Genomic DNA, 21,808 nt, shown 5'->3' on the forward strand with positions numbered 1-21,808 from the left:
TTTATATAAAATCCTCTTGTTTCAAAAAAGTATATGTTCTTCAACCTGGTGAAAAAACTGTATGGCAAACAATTACATCAATGGATTTTTAAATTATCTTCAAATTAAATACCACCTGAATTTAAAACATTTTTGTATGACCCGAAGGACAAAATACAGTACCAGAAAGTACAAACAAATTGGACATTGATATGTAATTAACACTAAATCATTGCTCATTATCTTGTGATAATATGCCATGACATTTGCTGCTGCTTTAATGAATCAAAAGGCCTTAGGGCCTGATTTTTATTAAATTTACATTGAGGTTATTATATCCATATTATGCAATGGTTGGCACTCAACCCCACATTTTCAGAGCCTGGCTAAGTTAGATAGGAGAGATCTTATTTCACACTAAAGCCACAAGAGCGTCCTCCCATTAATAGTCTAAATCTTCAGAGTAAAAGGAGGTTAAGGCTAACAATTAAAGAGATCTCTTTCCTTGTATGTATTGTTCTATAACTGCAAAAGAAACATCTAACTGCTTGGTGATTTACAGGGAGCTGGTGCAAATACCTCAGTCATCTCCTCCAGTTAGTGCTTGTGTTTCTTTCTCTGGAGCTCTCAAATTTTTAAGCTCCTCTTCCCAGAACGTTACTTATGCTTTTAAGGGTATTTCATGCAGGGAGTCCCTGGGTAAGGGTATCCAATACCCTTTGGCTCAGGTCATGACCCCAGGGTCTTGGGATCCAGCTCTGCATCAGCTCCCTGCTCAGCGGGAGGCCTACTTCTCCCTCTCCCACTTCCCCTGCTTGTGTTCCCTCTCGCACTATCTCTCTGTCAAATAAATAAATAGCTTTTAAAGGGTATTTCATGCAGTCACATCACTATCATAGTATTGGTAGTATAGGTCAACTGCCTCCATCAAACTATAGAAAACATCTGTGTAGACACAGATAAATGAGAAATCTAATGACAAGCACAAGTCATCATGGTCATGCATAAAAAGGGCAAGATGGTGGGAGTTGTCCATCTTTGTAGAAGAAATATGGGGGGAGGGGGCAGAAGGTGCAAGAAATTGGAAAACTAACAAAAGCAACTAAAAGTAAATGCTTTTATTATTGCCACGCACCAGCAATTCTAAATAGGATCAGTGAAAAACATTCTTCTACAAAAAAAAGCCTTTTGTTGGTCTAAGTTCTAAGAAATGCTGATGCCAGTATGTATTTTTAATAACGTATATATAAGCTTCAAATAGCATGTTTTATTACTTGTCATTATTACTTGAATATAATAAATATTATATTCAAGAGGGAAGTTAATTCAGACAACTCCAGTTATACCTTTGGCTTCTGAACATGCAGACTCAAATACAAAGGCTTAGTTCTAAGGGTCAGAATTCAACTTCTGATTTCTCATTTGTACAATTACTATGCTATCCTTGTTTAACTCAGACCTACTGTTGAAACACATGAATACACATTAATACGGGGCTTGTGGACACAGATTGCACCCAAAGAGAGCTCACACAACTGCAATATTTAGGAACTCCATAATATTTTACCAAATGTGATAAAATTTCTAGTGAAAATATTTTAGTGATTTTCTTATTGATTGCAAAGATATTTAAATGTTGCTAGAACTAATCGTGAAGAAAACACATGGAAAAATCGTAATTCCTGAAATTTATTATAAAACAAAGTATTTTTATGAATATCAATCAAATTTACCTTTATGTTTAGAACCTTTCCTAAAATTTACATGTCTGTTGCTTATTGTGAAAAAAAAATTATTTAAATTTAAAAATAGTAAAAGTATCCTTTGATTAAGATAGATGGGCAAATCTGATCATATTCTGTTTTGAACATACACATGTGAAGACTATTGATTTTGATAAGCCATGCACAAATTTGTAGAAGTTAAGTTGGAGGAACAGAAATTTTAATATGACTATTACTGGAACAAACCAATATACAGGTATGTTTTTGTCCTTTTTACTAAAAAAAAAAAAAAAGGACTAATGTTAACTAGAAACCATTCATGTCTTTTCTTTTTTAATTGGCCTGATCACATAGAAGTGTTCAATATTAGGATATTTTGCCATCTACATTTCTATTATTCTTCTTTTAACTTTATGATCGTTACTGATATAACCTGTGTGTAGGAAATGGGATGTTAGACAATGATTCATATTCTGGTGTAGCTGCACCACTGCATATGGGGAAGTAGTTGAAAAAGAGCAGGAATTCTGATTGGGTAGTCACACAGTCCTAATGGTGAAAAATAAATCAGGAATTACTTCCAGAGCAAAAGTACAACAACAACAAAAAATAGACCCTAATTATGAATAGAATGCATAATAATAATACATTAAGCTTTCCATGAAAATTGTAGTGAAAAAGTTCTGGGGTATGGAAGCTTAATGTAAAAGGTAAGCAGTACCCATGGACAGATAAGGGACACTGTAATAAGTACTATGGGGATTTGAGAAATACACTATTTTGAAGAGAGAATGATAACATTCTGATAGGCAATAATAAAATAAACAAAAACAATTAGAAGGAACTAGAAATTAGCATGACTATTTTTACAGATTACCAGAGGCATTAATTTGATAGTATCAACATGTACTAGCCATTGGTGGCAAAGATAAGACTTGGACTTCTGTTGACATTATGTTAAATTCATAAATGAGGGCACTTACAGCTTATTTCAAGTCGGATGAAGTCTTTAATGCCAAGGTTTTCTAGGAAAACTCCCGATAAAGCCGTGGTTTTAAAAAAGAAGGAAATATCAGCACTGAACTCCGCGTGGAAGGTAGGGAAGTGGAGGTAAGACGCTTCTGTATAAAATGATACCGCATTCCAGAAGTGCCCTGCAAATGGAAATATCCTTAAGCAGGGTTCATTGTTTTAGAATGAGATGTAGAAAAGCATTGGACATGTGAAAAATTTTCAAGACTGAGGGACACTGCAGGAAAAAGGGATAAGGGAATAAAAACATCTTGTGCTTATGTAATGAAGAGAGAAAGCTTTTTTTTTTTTTTTCCAATTTAGTACTCACGGTCTCCATAGCAACGCAAGGGACCAATTCTCCATGCAGCTTCTGAGTTTGATCTGTTGGTATCAGTGATAACTATCTGAGTGACAGGCAAGTGGTCTTTGAAGGAAAGAAACCCAGTATCATTTGTCCTGCAAAACATAAATTTAAGAAAAAAGAGGAGAAAATGTGGATAATGTAGGGACTCTTACCAAGACTCCTTTTTTCAAAGGCGATCTGGGGAGTTGCAGTAGCTGGGTGAGGCCAGGGAGGGGAAACCAGAAGGCTTTTCATCTCATAAGCATATACAAAAGACTGGAAGGCCAATTACAAAACCTTTGGCCAGCTTCCAAAAACCAGGGAAGTTACATTTTCTCTAAGTCTTTCCAGAAACACAGGTAATTTACAGAGCTTGCTGTTTCTTGTTGTAGCTGACAGCACCCCACCTGCCCAATGCCTTGTTGATGTAACATTAAACATCAATTCTCTTTCCACAGAGATTGGCTATCTCAGTAACTAACTTGAAATGGGCACCACAAATCCCACTTGAAATCACTCCCAGGTCTTGCTCCAGCCACCAGCGTATAGGTTTTAATCAGCTTGGGATACTTATCACCTTTTAACTCCAGGTAAAAACAAGTCTTCAGAGTTACCTGTTTGCTGCTTTTGATTTTGCTCTATGTTTTAAAGACCTTGGGAGTTAACATCTTTGTCTTTGTTAATTATGCAAACAGATAACTAGGTTACCCTTTGGGGGGAAAAACTTAAAAATAAATAGGGTGACAGTATTGTTTTTCCCTTTTTTAAAGCTGTGTTTTTGGATTCATGGTAAGAACATACCATAGTATCTGGGAGAAGAAACCTGCATTGAATAAATAACTATTCTGAGCCAGAAATATATTAGGGGATAAGTACATTTTCCCCACACAACACACTTGTGAAGTGGGTACCTTTATTTTCATTCACAGATGAGTGAGTCTAAGATATATATCAGACAACCTATCTAAGTTCAGAGGACACAAAAGGCAGGGACTTGATCACATATGATCTACCTTGTGTCTAAATTTAACAATCTTGCCATAAATAGTCATGTCTACATTTAATAAAAATATATGTTTATATGCTTTGAAGATGCCTGTATATTATGTGCTAACATTTAATTCCCACATGATAATCTGAAACTCGTGACTAATAAAACACTGTTTCCAAAAGAAGGCGGGGGGGGGGGAGTGGGTGGTGGGAATACAAAATGTGTCCATATTACAGCAAGTCATGAAATAGTAACCAAAATTCCTCAAAAGCCTTTTTTAAGTGTGCCAGGTGAACTTTCCATTGTTGTCTTGCTCCATTTAACTCATCCAAACATCAGGTGGCCTGCTATAAAAGATGATGGAAGATTTTCATTTCCATGCTCCATCCATCCAGTGTGCTAGCAACTTTAAATGACGAGCTGAACTGAGTCATATGAGGTAGTCTGAAAATTGTAGAGTGGGCTAGAGTCCCCACCCACTACAGCCTTAGTTAAGGACAGGATGGAACCTTTTGCCAGTGCATGGGAATTGGGGGACAGAGCACCACACACCAGTATTCAGGGCAAAGTATACAATGTAGCAATTTGATATCAAGAACACAAAGGAGCAGATTCATATTACTTTTCTCTCTGTAGTCACAAAGAAATCAGCAAAACACTGAACACACACTCAAAATCAATGTTACATTTCATTATCATTTATATATCATTTACAGCTCTCGTTTAGAGAGAAAATAATATCCCTGAATATTCTGAACTGAGGAAGCATGGCAGGAGTAGTGTGATGTGATGTGCTAAGGGCATAGCTTCAGAAGCACACAGATTTGTTCCGGAATCCCAAGTCCCAGTTCCTAGCTCTGTAACTTTGGGCATATAATTTTATTTCTGAGATTTCCCCAGCATCCTCAATTTTAAAATGGAGATAAAGTCTATACCACAGAGTTATTGAGAATTAAATGAGATCATATAATCACTTAGCACGGTGCCTAATCTATGATAAATGCTCAAAAATGGTAATGACAACACTCATTTTAGTTCTTATCTTTGTTCCTGAAACCTCTGTAGCTTTAGGCAAGTCAATCCATCTTTTTATTTAGCCAGCTATAATTCTATATGGGAGTTCTCATACTACATAGAACACTGTAGAAAATTAAATGTTCATATTTGGCATCCAACTCATGAAATTTGGAGAAAAAATATCAGTTCATCTGATATTAAATAATTTAAATAAATTATTTAAATAAATAAATATTTAAATAAATGAAATAATTACCTGCACACATACTCTTCAGGTCAAGTAACCAAAAAGGTAAATAAATGTACTGTCCATTTTTTATTATTTGAATACCTGTATTTAGAGGCAATTCAAAGGATTAGGAATAAGGCTGCTGTTTCTGTTTGAAAGAACATCTATGAATGTTACAAAGACAAAAGGTAAAATTTGAGTCTTCATATTTCAATATCCTTTTTTTATTGATTGATTGTTTATTTATTGTTCACATACAGTCCAAACCAGTATCTTTGACATGTGGCTTTCAAGGTTGACACGGAAAGGGAAAGAGCATAAACAATTACCAATGAGACTGGAAGTGACACACATCTCATATCATTTATGTTCACATTCCAATGGCTAGGGCTTAATCAGATGGTCACCTCTGACCACAGGGGAGGCTGGGAAATGTGCATTAGCCATGTGCCTTGGAAAAGGAAGAAATGGTTTTGGTGATTAGTTCATGTTTCAATGGCATAGTGATTGTAGATAATCCTTGTGAGTAACTCTCATGTTCATGATGATTTCTTGAAGAGAAATTTCCAAAAATTTCTCTAATAAGATTATTTCTTTTATGATTCCAGAGAATCATCTTAATATTTTATAAGTATTTTGAGCAGATGTCAATATCTTTTCAAGCACAGAATTCAAAGCAAATTCTAAGTAGTCAAAGTTGAATAAAGACAAACCTATATGTAATTCTAAGAAAGTATATTGCTCTAGGATTTTGTTTCTCTCCATTTTTATTTTCAAGGTGAAAATGGTTGATTCTGAAGTCTGTCCATCAATGCTAACTGCTGTCTACCTTCCCCATTCTGGCACCCTGTCTGCATCAATTTGATGTCCTGTGTCAAAGAGCTGGAATATATAAATAGCATTCTAAGAATAAAAATATCTTCTAAGGAACAGAGAAAAAAATTTCATATTTAGTTTGATAATGCAAGGTACAATACTAAAAATACTTTTTTTTAAATAGATACAAACTCAAATTCCTACAGGGGCCAGATGAATAACAAAAACAAGTGAAGCTAGCTTTGTTTTGGATAATAAATGAAACCTGACATATACCTTCATTGTCAGAGAGAGAGATAGGAAGAGAAAGAGAGAGAGAGGTTAGAAAACTGGTAGAAAAAATTCTGGAAACTGATACCCGTTAGTAACAAGTAATTATGCTTTTAAGGAACATCAAACAAGTGGATCAACCTGGTATATTAATGTAAAACTCAAATTTAAAATTTTGACAATGGATTTAAAATTCTGAAGAAACAAAAAAGAGTATGGTGGGAGCCAATACTGCACTGCTCAATAGAATGTGGGGACTGTATTCTGCTTATGCACAACCTAGGCATTTAGTCATTCTCTTAAGGTCACAGTGAGAATAAAATTGGATTTAATTCAGTTTGTGACAGGTATGTTTCAAACATTTCAAAGATTCAATGAGTAGAATATCCGAGAGGTGTGGTTGTTGGTGGTGGAATTTAGTGTACAAGATAATACACAGTGATACAAATTAGGGTAGTACCTACTAATAAGCAGGGAGTCTACAGCTGTACATTTTTTTGTGCACATTAACTTGTTTTCCTTTCTCGTTTGTTTGAACTTGCCTTCTTAGGGGCAAACACTTTATAGACTTTGTCTTCCTTTGGAATAATACACAAAATTCCCCCTAAGAGTACAGGGTACTCACATAGTTTGTAAGTGCAGAAAGGGTTATGTTGTAGTGAAAAAGCATTGCCTTTTGGACCAGACTTTATGGATTGAATCCATGTAACTCAGTATATTAGTTTATAAAATGTTAGTGAGGTCATTAGAATGACCTCAGCTTCAGTTTCTCTATCTCTAAAATGGGGTAATAATATCAATTTGATATTGTATAAATCAAAGGAGATAATACATATAAAACTATTAACACACTAACACAAAATAGGTATTCAATAGATAGTTATGATATTCCCTATTAAGTTTGAAATAAAAATGTGAAATACAAATAATTTTTAAAGGAAAAGTTAGAAAGAGAGCCTCACTGTTGGCAGGAATGAGCAGAGGCCAGTCACAGATGCCAGTTAGAGACTCCAGCTTATGGAGGCTCCAAGGGTACAAGTCACAGACATGTGTGGTCCTCAGGAAATCCACATGAGCTAATGGAAAAACCCGTCAGAAGCAACGTGGTCTCCTCTTTCTTTATGTGCCTCTTGGGATTTTACCAGGTTCAGGATTTCAGGACAAAACAGGGGCCGCTGATTTCTTTAGTGAATCATTTGGGTAAAATATGGTGAAAAGTCATATGCTAACATTTTTGTTTTCATGAATCAATCAAATTTGGTTAACTGTGGCTCTGTAAGGTTCTTTTAGCAGAATCATTTGGGTCACTGAGCCTATTAAGAGAATTTTTTTTTTCCTTATTCTATGTTTCTTTCTTTTAGTCACTTGAAAGTAAAAAAAATAAATAAATAAAAAATAAAATAAAATGAAACAAAACAAAACAAAAACACCTTATGCATAAGATAGGAATACCTACCAAATTATGCAAAAACTGAAGGTTCTAGCACCCTTTGAAGCCGCTATGTGAATCTGAATGGGTGAGTCTCAGGACTTTCTGCAGAGCCTTCCCTTGAGTGGGTGACATGATGTCCTCCACTTTCTGTGGCTGCAAGGTGTCCAGAAGCAAGTCTGCAAGTCTGAGGTACGGTATTGATGCTTGCCAGTAATTCTACCCTAACCTTGGTTAAAGCAATTATTTCCTCTGTGTCTTCCTTCTTAAGACTTCCTGATAAAAAGGACCTAGAGGATTAGCTTAAAGGTTGGTTGTCACTTAATTGCCAAAAAAAGCAAATGCAAGCATCGACTGCGGTCACATAGACAAGTGCACACCAGGAGGTCATATCCATTCCTCTCTGCCCTATACTGACCAGACCATGTCTGGATTCTTGTTTTCCGTTCCCAGCATAAAAAATGTGAAGGGTAAAATGACGATTTTGCAAATATTTAAATATTTGGAAACTATAGTCCTTCTGTAAATATTCTAGAAACTTGAAACCATAGTGCTCTTCTCAAATAGGTGTGAGGAAAACAAAATCAGGCCTTGGTATGTGAATACAGCCAAAGGCCACCTAATGTTACTTTATTATTAAGAAATTACCATGACCCTCAAGATTTTATGAGTATAAAGTTAATTTAAAAAACGCTACCACAGATGAAGATTTTGGGAGGCACGATTTGATTAACCTGCTCTGGATATAAATGAAAGTAGCATTCAATAGGGCCAGAAAAGTTCTTATCAGAGCTGTCTGCACTCTCCCTCTTATCTTCCACCCCTCCTCTCCCTTGCCTCCTCAGCTCCCACAATCAGTCTTCTCTCCTTTCATGCCAAGGCAACTCCTCTCACTGAATTGCTCATTTCCGTGGAGTAGGTCAGCCCCTACTTCATTCCACTCTGTGGTATCTTTTCACAGTGTTGCCTTCCTCCCTGTTACACACACAATGAATACCGTTACTGACTGACCCCCTCCCTGGGACATCAACAGTCACCTCTAAGGAATAATGCCCCAACCCCTTCTACTTGTTGCTGCTCCAGCGATCTGCTCTCCTGCTTGCATGTGTTCCTCAGTTCTGTGAAGGATGAGGTCCCCTGCTCTCAGGGGCTGAGACCCTACATACACACGTCTTCCCTTCCTCTTTTCCTCGCTCCTCCCTCATTCAGGATCCACCACTTCCACCAAGCTCACCTGCTATATGCCATTCCATCCAGCTGCCTTGTCCTCATCCTCCGGCCTCACTTCTATTTTGAGGGAGCTCCAGGGTCTCTGCCTGGTCCTTGGAGATGGCTACCTACACTGGCTTTCTCCCGCCAATCTCACTAATGTCTTCCTAGTCTGCTTCTCCACATTAGACTCTCAGTTTCATACTCTATTGTTTAAATGTGACCATGATTCATACTCTATTGCTTAAAGCCTTGTTATGATAAGAGGTCTCTGTCTGTTCCAGGTGTCGTCCAAATCCCATGTTTAACACAGTAGACTGGACAGTAAAATGCTTGTTAAAACCACAGTTGTCTTTTACAGACAATTCTTTCTAAAAAATAAATAAATAAATAAAGAGAGAGAGAGAGAGAGAGAGAGAGAGAGAGAGAGAAAGAAAAAAATCATGCAGGGGTTAGAGGTATTCCTTGAGTTTAGGGTTGCTATTCTTAGATCCTACTTCTGGCTCTGCGGCTCAGCTGAATGTCTCCTATCATTGAATGTGAGCGTGGGAGCTGCCTCTTGCCTTTCCGTGGCCATGTGAGCATAAAAATAGTTTTTTACACATGATCTCATTTAATCCCAGAACATCCCTGTGACAATATTGTTATCAGCACCTGTCTTATGCAGGAGAGGAAATGGAATTTTAGAGAAGTGACTAACCTTCCCAGCGTGCATCATTTACAAGTGCAAGGATCAGGATTTGAACAGCATGCCTTTGCTGTCACCATGGTGCTCCTCTGGTCTCCTGGTCTCACTCCTACAGAGAGTGGCTCTCTTGCATAGGGTTGCTGCTCCTTTCCACAGTCAGTCTATATCTTCTCCAGGCAGTGCTTGAATAACAGCTCTGCCCCTGAGTCCTTGAGCTGCCTTTGCAGGTCTTTGACTGACCATCCCCATTCCGTTCACACAGGCAAGATACAATTCAATTGACTAGGTTTCAGTTTACTAATTTGCAATCATTTTCCAGCCCTGCATTCCCTGAGATTACATGTGGGTCACCTTGACAGGAGTTCTGGGAGCCCACAAACTCTTCAGTTACACATTTACAAGCACTCTCTTGGTTTATTTCTATTGTGGCCAGACCCATCCATTACATGGTGAGTTTCACGAGTGAATTTTCAGAGAGCAGCTCTGTTTTGGGAAGACGGGCCTTCCTTTTTCTTTCTTCATTTCACCTAGAATTTGACAGCTGAATAAAACCTTTGATTGTTCTGTCTGCTATTTAATTCTATTTATTTTATGACATGGATGTATTTTTTCTTAGAAATCTGTTTAACTTCTATAAATCAACTTTGTCTCTTACCTTTTATTTAAGCTTCTTTAAAAATAGGGGAAATAATAAACATGATGACTAACAATTTTTTGAGAACCAAATTCATGGCACATCTGCTCAGCGCACAAATTACTGCTAACTCAGCCAGTACTTCCCAACTCTCTTTTTCCTTACTTTCTTTCTTCTTCTTCTTCTTCTTCTTCTTTTTAAATAAAATAGGAACTTGAAGCCCAGAGAGGCTAAATGATGTAGACTGTATAGTTAGTAATGACACATCCAGGATTTGCTCATCTCATTACATAATAAAATGTTACTTAGAGATAAATTACATTTTACATCCAGAAAATAAGACGATTGCCAGAAGAAGCAGCTACAATTGTGAGCATTCTAAGTGTAGTATGCATCTTAGCTCATGATATTTTCTCTGAAAATCCATAAGGCAGATTTGCAAAGGCGATAGAACTATTTCCTCTCTTCCTCCTTCCCTCACCTCTTCCTCTTCTCTTCCTCCTTCTTATCCTTAATGAAGAAGAATCTACACTTTGAAAATAAAGTGCAGAAATGCTAGGATCTATCTGTAGTTAGCCAAGAGTATCCCCCAGACCTCAGAAGTCATGCCAGTACTGGCAGAAATGATACCTGGGATCCACCCAAGCTGTTTGCACTTGCCTAAGGGTTCCAGCAAGTTCTGAGAAGAAAGAGGTGATAACTGACGTCTTCCTGTGTGGCCCTGTTTTAATCCTAGTGAGTACTGCACATTCCTTCTCAGGTAGAGAGGGTCATTTCCCCCACAGAGTCCGAGCATCCAGTTCTGAACTGATGGTCTATGTAATACCTTAAGTCCCTTCAGCAATTGGCCACATCTAGCAAAACAGAAACATGGATAATTTAACAATTTTAAGCTGGGGTTCTATGCAATAGAAATGATTTCCAAAGTGGAAAGGGTATAAATAAAGACTCAAAAATGTTCATTGAAACTTTTTTTTCTAATAGTGAAAAATCATTTACAAGGAAAATGTTTATCATAAAGGAATGGTAAAATAATTTGCAATACAATCATACTATGGATACTTTGCAGCCATTAAAATGGACAGTATGTACCTATTTTCATGCTTATTTAATGAGGCCACATAAAAGCTCTCCAAGACATACTTTTGTGAAAAAAGTAAGTTGCAGAATATTATGTTTAATATTATCTCACATTTAGGATGTGGCATATGCATAGGAAGATGTAAAAATGCCCTACATGCCCATCTATTATCTCTAGGTGTCAGATTTTACGTATGGGGTACAAGTAAAGATTCCAACCAGTCGTTAGGAAGGGGATTCTACTTTTTTACTTAAATATATCTGAAATATTTGAATTTTTATAGTAAGGATATAATAGAATATATTTATTTTATTAAAATAAACTCTTAAAGTTAAAAAAAAAAGCAAGAGAAATATTCCTCTTATGTTTTGTTAAATATAGAAACCTAAATTGGGTGAATCAGAACTGAAAACTGTGAGCAAACATGCAGAATAGATAAAAGAGGTAAGCAGCTCATGTAATTTGGATCTGAGTAAGAGCTACTGTTAGGTGAGTAATGCCATACACTTAGTGATAAGTAGGCAAATTAAAATAGAAGCCAAAGACTCATTGCATTTTTAAGTATAATTATAATATGTTGTTACACAATAATAGTACAAATCAAAATGTTATATAAAATGTACTATGTAAATGGAAATTCTTAATCTTTTTTATCATTGTGTTTAATTAGCTAACATATAGTACATCATTAGTTTTGATGTAGTGTTCAACAATTCATTAGTTGTGTATATTGCTCAGTGTTCATCATATGTGCCCTCCTAAATACTCATTACCTGGTTATAATATCCCCTTAGCCCCCTTTTTTCTGTAACCCTCAGTTTGTTTCTCAGAGTCTAGAGTCTCTCATGGTTTGTCTTCCACTCTGATTCCTTCCCATTCATTTTCCCCACCCTTCCCTTGTGTTCCTCTGCACTGTTCCTTTTGTTCCACATATGAGTCTTTAAAGGCAAGGGAAACAAAAGTAAAAATGAACTTTTGGGACTTCATCAAGATAAAAAGCTTCTGAACAGGAAAGGAAAGAATCAACAAAACTAAGAGGCAACCCACAGAATGAGAAAAGATATTTGCAAATGACATTATAGGTAAAGGGCTAGTATGCAAGATCTATAAAGAACTTACCAAACTCAACACTCAAAAAAACAAAAAACCCAGTCAAGAAATGGGCAGAAGATAACAAATACTTCTCTAAAGAAGACATACAGATGGCTAACAGACACATGAAAACCTGTTTATCATTAGAAAACTCTTATTAATCTTGATATTTACTTCAAGTTCTATTTCTGATATTCAAAACTTTGTAACTACCCAAGTAATTTGATTCCATAGACAATTTAGACATAGTATATTTGTAAAGCTTGACAGAGAACTAATGTGATAAAAATCTCTGTCTACATCTTTGTTTCTTATAAGTAGTAAAAGGAGCATTTTATAGTTATGTTTTGTTTTCTAGAACCCACAAGTCTTAAATTCCTTATATTGAGTATTTTCCCAATAGATGTTAGGATGGTGTCATCACTGAATTGAAACAAACAAATAATTAAAAAAAAATCCTAAATGTTATTTTTAGTAAAATATCAACTATTTCACTCCATCTAGAATTCTATAAAATAATGATGTAATATATTGGTTTTGAATAATCAACCTCTGATATAAGTTTTTCCCCATTTTTGTATTGTTTCTTTTTTTCTTGTTATGCAATACCTTCAATTATCTCCAGTATGATACACCATAAAACATTCTGTCTAAAAACAGTCCAGTGTCTAGTCATGGGATACTTAGTGTAAACAAGCCAAAACCAAGTTGCCCCAGGACATACATTTTAAGTGGAAATGTAACAAATGAAACAGCAGACTATAACTAGCAAGTGATGGAGATATTTGGCCAGGGAGAGAGTATCTGGAGAAAGGAAACACCATGTATTCATTATCTCATTCATTCTCTCAGCAGTTAGTACATGAAGGACCTGCCATGTGGCATGCATACTTCTCTCTAAAACAAGGTTCAGGTCCTGATTCTATTGCTGGATGCATGTGGAAATTCACTGAAGAGTTAGAATCTAGATAAAACTTTCATAATTAAGGCCTGCTAGGAACAAAAGCACTTCCAAAACTTAACAGGGCTTGGAACTGCTCATAAGCAGATTCATGAATAATAAAATTCAACCAGCAGAGGTTATAACTAACTAACTCATTCACTAACTAAATAACTAACTAACTAAATAAATAAAAATGCAGATCCTTAGTATGTTCTGAGGTGATCCTTTCCTTTGTTTCAGGATTGAGGATTCCCGCCCCATCTTAGGACACTAACAAGGATGAAGCACTCTCACTGCAGCAAGTCTGGGAACCTCAGGAATCGAAGTCTGAAGAAAGATCTAAGAAATCAAAGAACAGCCTATGTGAGCAAACTCTAAACCCATTGGATGTATCCAGCATCTTCCTCCTAAGGGCAACTGTCTCAATAAATCTCATGTGTGAATGGCATGAAGGATCTTCATGAAGGTCAGGGATAAGACATGTATTTACCAAAGAGAAAAGTTGAAGGCAAGTGTATAAAATGATAGTCTTGGGGAGGGGTCATATGTGTGTCACAGTTAGTGAAGTGTCTGACTCTTGATTTCGGCTCAGGTCATGATCTCAGGGTTGTGTAATTGAGCACTACATCTCATCGGGGCATGCTCTGTGGGGAGTCTGCTTGAGATTCTCTCCCTTTGCCCTTCCCCCTGCTTGTGCTCTCACTCTCAAAATAAATAATAAATAAATCTTGGGGGAAAAAAAGATAAATTTTGGAGCAAAGGGGCCATTTCCAACTATGCTTTGATAGTCAGAAGGAAAATGAATGCGCAGTGGGAAGTTGAGGCTAAACTTTGGGTAAATGTTTCTTGAGTGGTTATAAAAGATGGATAAGAGCTAACAATGAAATAAAGATCAGTTAATCCTGGAATGACCATAGCCTGACCTACGAAAAGTAAAAATATGTCTAATAGAAGTCATTCAATTGTTCATTCATGGATGTGACACCATTTATTAAATAATTTCTCTGTGGTAGAGAGGCAGAATCAATGGCTAAAGAGTAGTTTGAAGCTTCAGGATTCCATATCCAAAAAAAAAAAAAAAACTAAAAATAGCCTACATTTTTTTTTTTTAAGAAACAGAATAATAGCTTCCCTTTTTTGGATGACCAGATGACCAGAATTTAAAGCTTACATCATTTTCTCTTCCAGTCTTATACCATATTACTTTATATAAGGGTGTATTAAGGAACAAGCGGCAAAGAACAAAGTTACTGAAAATCAAATAAAAATATCTTCACTTCCTTATGACTAAATTTTAAAAGATGTTTCACTGTTAAGCAATAGAGCTTTGTCTCAGTTCTGCTTGGTTGTCTGGCTGAAAGAAGTCCTCATTAGCACCACAGGCCACCACAAAGAGGCACACTTCGAAAGATCTCCCAGCCTCCTCCAACTTGCTGCCAGAACCAGCCTTTGGATCTGTCTACATAGATGACAGTTTCCCACCCTACAGAACCCCATATCCTATACTGTCTGTCTCTAGCCTAGAGCTATCCCCAGTGTCCTTTGCTATTCTCCAGTCTATCAGTCTGAAGTAATGGGGTCAGAAAACACCCAACTGGCAGGATTTCTATATGTTGAACCATCAGATTGAAGACAAGTTCCTTTGCAAACAATCATTGACTGTAAAACTGTTACTCATTTCAAGTTTTCTCATTTTATTTCCTTTTTCTTACCGTTCAATTCTTTGGCTGGATCCGAACCCTCTGGAGATGTCAGCTCAGTAGTATACTTGATTTCCAATGCCTACTTGACACTTCCTTTACTCTAAGAAGTCACACTTTTTGTGTTCATCAAGTTCTTCTTTCCCCTCCATCCCCCTCCATCTTCTGAGCTGACTCACTTTCCCTCTCACCCACCCCATAATCATTTTCCTCATTTACTTGGTCTTATTGAAATCTATAGCACAAATTTATTCAGTTACAGAGGTTGATTAAAACAGAATAAACTATTGTCAATTGCCAGAGGCTGAGAGGATGGCTAAGCTTCTCCTGAGCAGCCTGATTCAGCCCAAAGAAACCCAGAGGCTACCATGATGTGATTGTAGAAGCCCTGGGAGAGGTCTCTCTGGCATCCTCACCCACTGTCATAACTCAGAATCTCAACTCGGTGGCTCCTTCCATGGAGTCACCAAGAACATCCTGGGATTCAGCAGAATCCTACTCTGCCCCCTTAGTCACATGGCCTTAACTAAGCCACTTACCATGCCAGATCCTCAGTTTCCTTTTCTGGGGAAAAGAGACGATAAGCCCTATCTCAAGGGTGGTGGGATGATGCTATGAGGTGTAGTATATAAAATGCCAAGAACACTTTGGTATATGATAGGTGATATTTTTTAGCGACAATACTACCTAGGAGTTGTAATATATCAAACTACTATCTGCTAGATGCTCTACTAGCCCAAATCAGTTTTCTGATCAATTTTACCAAGAGCATATGGTTTCACTTATTTGTAGAACATAAGGAATAGCATGGGGAACATAAGGAGAAGAAAGGGGGAAATCAGAGGGGGAGATGAACCATGAGAGACTGTGGACTCTAAGAAACAAACTGAGGGTTTTGGAGGGGGTGGTTTAGGTGAGCCTGGTGGTAGGTATTAAGGAGGGCACATATTTTATGGAGCATTGGGTGTTATACGCAAACAATGAATCTTGGGTCACTACATCAGAAACTAATGATGTACTATATGGTGACTATCATAACATAATAATAACAAAAAATTATCAAGAGCAGAGACTTGAGGGAATTGTACAAGGTAAATATATTTGAGTTTTCTGAGGAGCACATAGAAATAGCAGAGATATTAGCAGATATTAGCATGCTCAACTGAAACACAAACTTGAAATGTGTGGAATGCCCGCTTGACCACGTGCAAGCTGAGAGTGTGCTTGGGAGAATAAAAGAGGAAAAAGACTATTTCACAACTGTGTAAGTTTCTGTACTTTCCCCTTCTACAGTAAATAATAGACCTAAATAGATAGGTAATGAATGCATTTCTACAAGACTCAGCCAGGTGTCCTGGTGCAAAGGATATTCTGTGTTCACAGTCTTGTCACAGTCAAAGGGATTTCACTATTAGTTCACATACAAGGAGCTTCTTGATCTGGATTTGGTCTTCTTTCCTGTCTTCCTCTCCTGTAAATTCCCCACATGACGATGGGGCAATAATCACAACAGATTGTTCTGGGGAAGTAGCGATTTCTATATTTCACATTTTCCTGTCTGAGCATGTGGAGGTTCCGCCCTACTATACTACACTAAATGGAAGTTCCGCCTAACTATACTACACTAACTTCAGCTAGGTTTCTCTGGTTCTTTGAAACCTAACTGCCACATCCCAGTCTATATCCACCATAGTTCTGGGCATATCTACACTTATCTTTATTACCAAATTCATTACACAGTACATTTATTGCTAACTAATTCTTTTCCTTCTCACTGTTCTGTGAGTTCTGCAAAGGCAGAAATTGTAATGCCCTTGACCTTCTCTGCACCAAAGACTGCTTGACTGGCAAAGACCATGCATGCAGTAAGCCAATGATACATGAGTAAATATCAGATGGAATGGTAAGTACAGTTGATTCTATAACAAAGTATTTTTCAGATTCATGTATACCAACCTGTGACTATCCTGATACAAATGAGTGCAATCCAGACGAGTTAAATCTCAGCCTCTGCTCCTTCATAAGAATGACACAAGGAACTCCCTGACCTCATCTGACTTTTGCCCTGAGATGTTCAACATATTATTCGAGTCACAGTGAAGTAGGAATCTTTACAAAAGGAAGTTCAGATCATTTCTCTTGATCCTAGTTATGTGGATTGTTGAACAACATTTATATCTAAAATTAAATGTTGCTACCCCTAATAGAGGTCACTTGCCACAGAAAGTAGAAAATAATAGAGCTTTTCCCCGACTGTAAAGGAACTAGAAAGAGTTATGAAATATGCAATGACCTCTACGTTGATAGAGGTATGATGGCACCAGAGTTGACAGAAAGGACATTTTGAAACACTCCTCTGAGTACAGCCTAGATGACAAAGTTAAGTCAACATATAAAGGGGTCAGAGCTTAGTAAGATAGTGAGTAGTTCAATGGAAGAAGAGGCTGGAATCTGAGTAAAAGAGATGGCCAGTGGGAAGTCTCAGAAGAGACACTGTGGAAGCTCATCAGAGTGGTGGCTTATTTTCCACTTTTAAGTATTGTGATGTCATTTTCCTTCACTGCCCCTAATTGCCCAATAAATTAAGGCTAGCCCTGGCTGGTTGTTCCCTAGCAAAGAAACGCACTGAGGCAGTGTTCAGTATGGAAAGGGCCACACCATAGTAAATAAAACAGTGAGCAAAAATCAAGAATTCAGCCAAAAGGGAATGAAGATAATCAGGAGAAACACTTCCCCTTCCCTTTATATTCTACTGCCCCATATCAACTTCCCTGATTATACATAATGAAATAAAGTTGTTTCCATTCAGGTCTATACGTAGATACATTTCTGATATCAAGCATAGAGAAGGGGATTTAATGAATTCACAAAATGAGCTAATCTAAGCTACTGGTTGCAGATCATTTTGAATATGTTTTCTCAGCAACAAAATCATTTAACTTCCCCACACACATCTCTCAAGCTTGCCGGAGACATTTTGTGATCACCCTTCCTCCTTAAAAGTTTTCTAAATTCATGTATTTAGCTAACTGCCACTGAGTTTCTACTGTAAAAGGAATAGATCTTGAGGAATATAAGATTAAAAAAGACATGGTCTCCATTCAAAATATGAGTTATATTTGCACTCCTCCATGATGTTTTGAGAGAAGGCACTGCAGGGTAAAGTGGGGGTCCGAGGAATGGAGAAACCCAAACTAAGTCTAGTTGACTTTGTTTGATTTTACTCATAGTAAGATTTTCAGGTTAGAAGAAAGCATCCAGGTATCTTGTCTCAGGGCCCTAGAAGCCCTATAGCATTCTGAAGAGGTGGCCCATTTAACAGAACCCAGGGGAGGCAAGTGTTTGCTCTTTTCTGATTGAACTGAGAGTTTGACTCTACCTTAAACTTCATCAAAACAGTCCCTGCTGTTATCAGTTTAAACAGTGAAGAAGAAGTAGTTAAAAGGAAATCAGGTGGGTTGAGAGCAACTTGACATAGGATTTTTTTCATTGTAATTGAGCAGAATTTTATGAAGCAAGCAAAATTACAAAACCAAAACTGAAGAATGCCTTAAATTTAGTGAAAACAAAAGCAGGTTTAGAAATGTTCTATGCCTATTTTCATAATATAGTAAAAAACAAACAAACAAACAAACAAAAAAAAACAGGCTGTTCACCTCGAGGACAAATGCAAAGTAGATGTTATGGATTTGAGAACCAAAAACTAAGCTTTATTTTACAAAAGCAACATGATATGGGAGAACAAGAATGACCTGGTCCCTGCCATAACTGAGTTCAAATTCTGGATCTGTCACTTAATACATGTGTACAACCTTGGGAATATTATTTAACTTCTCTATAAACTGTATTTCTCAATCTTAAGATGCAAAGGTGGGAAAATTATACAGACTTAATAAGGGTTTTTTGTGATTAAGTAGATGCTCAATAAATATATATTTCTTCGCTATATTTCTATTCTATGATAAGGTAGGCTGGCTACTGACACATCATTGGGAAAATATGGTCTGTATAATTGCACATCCTTATCTCCCACACTCTATCCCAGAACATATAGTCCACACATTATAGAAACATTGGATAAGTCACAAAGCTTAGTATTACATTTCATTCTGTTGTACAAAATGGAATGTTCAGACTATAAGGAGGTGATGATGTGACAATGTGTTTTATTTTGCAAGCCTCAGTGAAAGTCCTAAAAGTACTATACCTGGCAATTCTCAAAGTTAAAAACAATCACAAACAGGGAGACCTAGTTTATATCGAATTTCTCAACATGTCTTTTTCTCTTGGGGGAAATTTTGTGCATCAATTAAAGTGGTTCCCCCACAACTGCAGAAAGATCATAATCCCAATTACCATTCATCCTTGTCAGCATCACAGTTGCAGAAGTGTTCAATGTCCAGGCAACTCTCATCCAGGCCACATTCACACTGCTGAACCCCAGGTGGGGCACCTCCCCAGTAAGGGTGCCTTTCATTGGACCGCCCAATCCACCAGGTAAATGGTGTTCCATCTGAAAGACAAGATAGTTTGCAGAGGGTGTCAAAAACTTACATGGAAATGTCTTCAAGAATAAATGCACTACTGGGTATTTACCCCAAAGATACTGATGTAGTGAAAAGAAGGATCATATGTATCCCAATATTCATAGCAGCAATGGCCACAGTTGCCAAACTGTGGAAAGAACCAAGATTCCCTGCAACGGATGAATGCATAAAGAATATATGGTCTGTATACATGATGGGATATTATTCCTTCATCAGAAAGGATGAATACCCAACTTTTGCATCAACATGGATGGGACTGAAGGAGATTATTCTGAGTAAAATAAGTCAAGCAGAGAGAGCCAATTATCATATGGTTTTGCTTACTTGTGGAGCATAAGAGATAACATGGAGGACATGGGGAGATGGAGAGGAGAAGTGAGATGGGGGAAATTGAACGGGGAGAAAAACCATGAGAGACTGTGGACTCTGAGAAACAAACTAAGCATTTTGGGGGTGGGGTTGTGTGAGCCTGGTGGTGGGTATTAAAGAGGGCATGTATTACACAGAGCACTGGGTGTGGTGCATAAACAATGAGTTTTGGAACACTGAAAAAAATTAAATTAAATTTCAAAAAAGAAAAATACATATTTACACATATTACATATACATAATATATATATGCATATCTGTATATATCCTCCCTTTCTCATTTCCTCTCTTTTCTTCCTTCCTTTTTTTCTTTCTTTCTTTCCTCCTTCCTCTCTTTCCCTCTGTCATCCTGTATATGGATCTATATGTATCTGTACATGTATACAAAACTCTATATGTATACACACACACACACATATATCCACATATACATCTATATCTATATCTGTATCTATAGATATAATCAGATACAGACATAAAAACACTTTCATGAAAAGTATTCACATAGTAGGACAAGGATCAATCACAATGTTCAGGCAGGGTCACAAACTCAAATCAGTTATCCTAGTTGAGTAAACTGGGCTAAATTGCAGACCAAATATTTTTAAGATACAGATACAGAAATTAATTTCATTATAAAACTATTAAAGGAAAAGCAACAGCATGAGGGCCAAGACTGACCTGACATTAATTATCAGTTTCCGATAGTCTCTGAGGACAAGTGGAGACTACGGTGGAGGAATAGTGTTGGAACCCTGGATTACCATAGCTTCTACTTTGTTTAAAGAGAAGTTATACTCCACAAATAAGTGAAACCATATGATAATTGACTCTCTCTGCTTGACTTATTTCACTCAGCATAATCTCTTCCAGTCCCATGGGGAGTTAGAGAGGAGAGGGAGGTTGGGGGAAATTGGAAGGGGAGGTGAATCATGAGAGACTATGGACTCTGAAAAACAGGGTTTAGAAGGGGCGGGGTGGGAGGTTGGGGTACCAGGTGGTGGGTATTATAGAGGGCACGGATTGCATGAAGCACTGGGTGGGGTGAAAAAATAATGAATACTGTTATGCTGAAAATAAATAAATTTAATTTAAAAAAATAAAGAGAAGTTATATATTTCAAATTCAAATATTTGAAGGAAAAAGAATAAAACATGTTGACGATCAATACTGCCAAGGCCAAATAATTCCTTCTGAAGGTATATTTAATCCATACAGAGTTGGTATATAAACTGATTTCTGGTTTCTGTAGTTGAGAGAAAACTACTTTGGAGTCTTGTGTTTATCAATTTCTTTCTTCCTTTTGGTTTGTTTGTTTGTTTGTTTTGTTCAAAGCTTAGTTTAGTAAAATCTGTTGGAGTTTTCTTTTATGATTGGGAATATTTCAGTAGATTAAAATTATTACTCAGAAGATGATAGTGTATCCAAGCAACGGGTTGTAGGGAGAGATGGAGGTGTTATACATCATCAGGCTGCATGGAGTTAGGTCCAGGTCCCTTTGGAAATTGCTGTTTTGTTTATTTTTGGCATACAACAGGCACTTAACATGCGATTACTAAAAAATGAAAAAAAAAAAGCTTATTAGGGATCATTTTTAACGATGTACCATTTTAAAATGGAACAATGCTTGTCTGATGATGTTACTAGGTTGGAATTTTGCCAAGTCAAGATTTAATTGTGCATACAACTCCTGATTTGCAAACACATAATTTACAAATTATTTGTGTATGCAC

General features: G+C 37.0%; 1 protein-coding gene across 2 annotated transcripts in view; it reads right to left on the reverse strand.

The window, feature by feature from the left end:
• Positions 1-21,808, reverse strand: part of CNTNAP5 (contactin associated protein family member 5) — an 825,196-nt gene that overhangs the window by 142,609 nt on the left and 660,779 nt on the right. For both annotated transcript variants that reach the window (XM_082690270.1, XM_082690269.1), the window contains exons 14-16: positions 19,516-19,672; positions 3,046-3,173; positions 2,687-2,857 (exon numbers count right to left, since the gene is read on the reverse strand). In XM_082690270.1, coding sequence (XP_082546396.1) covers positions 2,687-2,857; positions 3,046-3,173; positions 19,516-19,672 — 456 coding nt within the window. The remainder of the gene's footprint in view (positions 1-2,686; positions 2,858-3,045; positions 3,174-19,515; positions 19,673-21,808) is intronic.

This window comes from Mustela nivalis (genome assembly GCF_964662115.1).
Source record: "Mustela nivalis genome assembly, chromosome: 11".
Taxonomy (NCBI): Eukaryota; Metazoa; Chordata; class Mammalia; order Carnivora; family Mustelidae; genus Mustela; species Mustela nivalis.